This window comes from Scophthalmus maximus, chromosome 3 (genome assembly GCF_022379125.1).
Source record: "Scophthalmus maximus strain ysfricsl-2021 chromosome 3, ASM2237912v1, whole genome shotgun sequence".
NCBI classification, from domain to species: Eukaryota; Metazoa; Chordata; class Actinopteri; order Pleuronectiformes; family Scophthalmidae; genus Scophthalmus; species Scophthalmus maximus.
Genome location: NC_061517.1, coordinates 19,860,001 through 19,865,065, shown reverse-complemented (window position 1 = coordinate 19,865,065; position 5,065 = coordinate 19,860,001). Strand labels below are relative to the sequence as shown.

General features: G+C 49.6%; 1 protein-coding gene across 3 annotated transcripts in view; it reads right to left on the bottom strand.

Annotated features, from left to right (window-relative positions):
• Positions 1–297: 297 nt before the first annotated feature.
• The window catches only part of znf341 (zinc finger protein 341), a 10,026-nt gene continuing 5,258 nt past the window's right edge, over positions 298–5,065 (bottom strand). For all 3 annotated transcript variants that reach the window (XM_035645761.2, XM_047331092.1, XM_035645763.2), the window contains exons 10-16: positions 3,856–4,094; positions 3,552–3,760; positions 2,766–2,862; positions 1,932–2,064; positions 1,481–1,592; positions 1,262–1,332; positions 298–997 (exon numbers count right to left, since the gene is read on the bottom strand). In XM_035645761.2, the coding sequence (XP_035501654.2) occupies positions 426–997; positions 1,262–1,332; positions 1,481–1,592; positions 1,932–2,064; positions 2,766–2,862; positions 3,552–3,760; positions 3,856–4,094 (1,433 nt within the window). In that variant the 3' untranslated portion in view covers positions 298–425. The remainder of the gene's footprint in view (positions 998–1,261; positions 1,333–1,480; positions 1,593–1,931; positions 2,065–2,765; positions 2,863–3,551; positions 3,761–3,855; positions 4,095–5,065) is intronic.

Here is a 5,065-nt window from a genome sequence, read left to right as displayed (position 1 = left end):
CATAAGAATCGGTGTTATAGGCATTATTTGTTAGTCTGTTTCAGTCCCTGCGACTTTCTAATCCATTAATATTAATTCATGTTTGGTCATTTTCGAGGACGCGTCTTTATCCAGATTAGTTTGAGATCGTATATTTAGAACAATTTACTTTCTGCTTTAAAAAATTAGAGAACTTTTTGCCAGCGCTTTTGACGGCACAAAGAACATGGAAAACATCCGCCGGTTGTCTTGGCGATGTGGACGTACGAGGTAACGTGCCACAAATCCTTTTCATGAAAGAAGTAAAACGAGTGGATGTAGTTTAAATAGCGTTTTAATTTAAAACAAATCATTTCCCAGACTCTTGTTTTCAGATCGAATCATGGATGACTGAGTTTGTGAGACGGTCCCGTTCCTGGAAAACGTTCAAAGACGATGCTGAAGAACTACAAACATGGCTGCTGCAAACAGTTCTGGCCATTGCTCTGAACCTGCTCCAGGGCCTGGCCGCCATGTTCATGTTCATGTTCCTCCTCCTCCTCCTCCTCCTCTGCTTCTCTATCTGTGTGCCCTCCAATGGTGGTGATACACATCGCAGCTCGACAACCTTCATCAGTCCGCTCTCCCTCGTCCTCCTCCTCGTCTTCCTCATGTCTTCCCAGCCGCTCGTGGCTGCACTTTGAGCTCTCGTCCTCCTCCCCGTCGTCTCCGCCGGCGCCTGGCCTTTCCGCCTCTCTGGAGAACCTGCCGCACCTCCCGTCATCCTCCCCGTCCTTCTCCTGCTCCTCCTCCACCATCGCCTCGCCTCCCTCCGCCTCCCCAGCCCCTCCCTCCGTTCCCGTCCCGCACCCCGCTGCGGGACATTTGTGATCCCTGTAGTAGCTCTGTCTGGTGAATCCCTTGTTGCAGGTGGAGCACCGGAAGCGGTAGTTGTCCGTGTGAGACTGCTGGTGCTCGAGCATGTGGGCCCTGCGGCTGAACGCCTTTTGACAAAACAGACACTTGTACGGTTTGATACCTGGAGAGGAGAAGAAGCTCATAAGAGTCAGTGCAGCAACGTCAAACGCCCTTTTTCTGATTTGCAGACAATTCTCAGGTATGTCTAAAAAAAGAGGAATTTGTCCAACAGCGACGATTCCACAACTGGCTCACCACTAATATCTAATCTGGTCGCGCTGTTCACTTATTTTTATATAGATCTGTTGAGTGCTGATGTGTGAAAGGATGTTTGATCGCAGCTGTGATTTATCAGAACATCACAAAGAATATTCCGTCATCTCACCAGAATGTGACAGGATGTGGGCCTTGAGTTTGTCTGGTCTGTTGAATTCTTTGGTGCAGCCAACGTGAGTCCTGGTGAGCAAACACAAGACATAAGGTTAAATGAGACATTTTGTTTAGAAACTCGACGAAGTGACGGAAAAGCTGAGAAGGCACGAATGATGAGAAGAAATTAGGGAGGAGGGAAGACAAACGGGTGGGCCTGTGTCCGTGACGTCACCTGAAGGGACACTTGTATTTCTTGAACGGCTCGTGGATGAGCATGTGTCGCTTCACTTTGTCCTTCCTGTTGAACGTCGCCTCACAGAGGGAGCATTTGTACGGCTTCTCGCCTGGGGAGAGGAGTCAGCGTCAAGCTCGGCGCACTAATTTGATTAAAGAATTCATGCGGATGTCACACTACGATCGGAATGCGTCACATACAAATGGTGCTGGCGCTTCTTCAATTTCATAAACATCAAGCATCAACATTAATGCATTACTGATTTCCGGCAACAGCCAAAGACACCACAGCGATAACACGCGCTGAAACCGGAGCTGCCTACAAATACTCAGACATCATGAACAGACAACCTACAGCAAAAATATGAACACATCTGCCTCTGTCTTTGCTGTAGAACTGAGAAAGTTTGGCTTTAGAAAAATCATTTTCGGGAAAACGTCTCTCAGACCTGAGTGAATACGCATGTGGAGTTTGAGGTAGTGCTCCGTCTTGAAGGCCTTCTTGCAGATCTGACACTTGAACCTCCCTCCGGCGCCGTGGGTGGGCAGGTGGCGTCTGAAGTACCTTTCACACGGAAATACCTGAAGAACAGAGAGAAATCAAATCCAGGTCGCACAGGAAGTGACATCTAACACCTGAACTGCATGCTCTAATGTTCAGTTAACACTGCCTGAACCACTTGGTTTGAGCTCCTGTCTCTTTAAGGCCCCTCCCTCCCTTCCTCCCAGTGAAGCCCGGTCTGCTCTGATTGGCCAGCTGGCCCACTCTGTTGTGATTGGTCAACCGCTTCCAGCGCGTGTATTAATTCTGCGTTCCATTATAGCTCGGAACTCGGAGCTCAGACGTCAGGTTTATCGCTCATATATCCAGTATAATCTCGGGACCCAGGATTACAACCTCCCGAGTCAGAAATTCCGAGTCGGGAGGTCGGGAAAAAAAGGTTTCGAGTAATGGAATGGAACGCAGGGTAAGTTCTCTCGCTCTCGCTTTACCCAGCTCTGTTTGGGGTCGGCCAGACCTGCAGATGCTTCCGTTACGTCGGAAGCATCTGCCGGACTACTGACGAGGCGTTTCAGGAGCAGCAGGAGCAGTGATTTCTGTCAGGGAGAGGAGCTCCCTTTACCGCGGACTTTGCGCTTTTGAACTTTGCCGAGCTTTTACATTCAGAAAACACCTAACACACTAGACGAAAGGGAAAAACAAAAAAAAGCATAATAAGTAACAATATGTCGCCTTCGTACAGTCGTACAGTTTGTCCTTGTCACATCCGTGTGTGTTGTACCTTCTGACAGTGTGGGCAGGGGAAGCTGTGAGAGGCCGTCAGCAGATGTTGCTCCAATGCCTCCTGGGTGGAATATCTGCTCTGACACTTCACGCACCTGAGGTCGGTATGCAAGAAACAGAAACATGAGGCGGGAGTGTGTCTATGTTCCCTCAGCCCTGCTTTTCCTCAACCCCGTGTTCCCCCTCAGCCCTGTGTCCCCTCAGCCCCGTGTTTCCTCAGCCCCATGTCCCCTCAGCCCTGTGTTTCCTCAACCCTGTGTTCCCCCTCAGCCCCATGTCCCCTCAGCCCTGTGTCCCCTCAGCCCTGTGTCCCCTCAGCCCCGTGTCCCCTCAGCCCTGTGTTTCCTCAGCCCTGTGTTCCCCCTCAGCCCTGTGTCCCCTCAGCCCTGTGTTCCCCCTCAGCCCTGTGTTTCCTCAGCCCTGTGTTTCCTCAGCCCCGGGTTCCCTCAGCCCTGTGTTCCCTCAACCCCTATGGTCCCTCACCCTCACCCTTACATATGTCCTAATTTTGATGTGGGTGAAATTTAAGAGAAATGAGGGAACATAGGGCTGAGGGAACATCGGGCCTAATTTGGGGGGAAATCCTTGAGGGAACATAGGGATGACCCCATTTGTTTCTATAGCTGGTGTGAAGAGCAGAGAAAGCAGAAGTAAACATATGCCCACTATGCTCAGACACTGCATTGTTAAGATTTTATTTAGATTGGTGTTACTCTTTATATTGTTACTGTTCGCAAATGCTATCAACTGATGTGTGATCCATAACACGAGTGGCTGCGCTGACCTGTAGACGGTGATTTCCTTGTGCGCGCTCTGCTGCGGGCAGAAGCAGTGGGAGTACTGGTGGACCCCCAGTTCAAACAGCGAGGGGAACACCTTGCTGCAGAGGTGGCAGCGGTACGTCAGCTGCTCCTGGTGCGTGCGGATGTGCTCCAAGAACTGATCCAGCTTCTGGAACGTCTGCGAGCAGGACTTCAGCACGCACTTGTAAACCTGCAGGGAAGTTCATTTTCACTGAGCCACTTTTGCCGTGAATGTTTTGTCATCCCCCGTCACCCGAGCATGCACGCTCCCCCATGTGCGCTCACCTGCTCCCCTTTGTGCTGGGTCATGTGGGACTTGAGCTGGAAGTAGGTCTTGAACTTGCTGGCGCAGAACTGGCACTGGTAGGAGCTGTCGATCAAGACGATCTGTTGGCTCTGGCTGGACTGCACCTGCACCTGCAGCAGCTGCGCCTGCGGGGGCCCGTCCTGCGCCGCCTCGCCCTGGCTGCCCTCCGGGTCAGACCCACCCTCAGGCGAACTCTCCTCCAAGTCCCCTGGTGCATCTGTAATCGGGCATCGTGATCAGTGTGAGGGCTGGAGCCACAGATCTGATGCTGCATCAGTCAGCATTAAAAGTGACATATTGTGATAATATTTAGGTTCATACTTTTAACCCTACCACTTAAAAAGGTTAACATGCTCTTATGTTCAGAAAAGGCATCAGTGTTCTCATACTACCCATTCCTTCAGCTCCTCTTTTCACCCTCTGTCTAAAACTCCTGGATTTCTTTTAGCTCCGCCTCCTGATAAACCCCAGTCTGCTCTGGTTGGCCAGATCGCCATGGCTGCTGTGATTGGTCAACCGATTTCAACACGTATAGGAAATGTCTCGCCCCTTCACCAGAAAAGTGAAGATTCTCAGATTGCAGGCGGGGTTACCCCCAAAAGAGTCCAACTGTGACATCACAGTGGGAGAGATAAATCTGAACCAGTTGTTCAGACGGTTTAGCCAGCTCACAAACAAACGACAGGGTGGTCTTTTTTCACAGTTTATGGTCCTGGCAGGCTCCACAGAGACACACATTTATGTGCACAAACACTGAAAGTGTTTTTTTCATAATATGTCACCTTAAATAAAAGTGGGATCAGCATCTATTAGTCAGAAATTGTGACTGAACCAGACGTGGCCACTAGTAAATATAGTAATACCAGGTCTGAACAGGGCCACTGTGGCCATTGTCAGCATTTGATAGCATCAGTTTGTTTTCATACTGCCTGCACCTGGAAGTAAAGGAGCAACACGATTCCGCTGTTGCTACTATTTGCTTCAGAATCAGTCTGATATCACTTTAAAATCATTTGCAGATTATTATAAATGTTTTTTGACATTGTGTAACTTTGTATTTAAGGCCCATTCTTACTTCATCCCTCTAAAGCTACTGTGTCACCGTGCTGAGATCATGTTCAAAGCTTTGAAATGTGTTGTAATCATAACTTCATTCATGATTCAATGTTACGCAGCGTGTCACCGAAC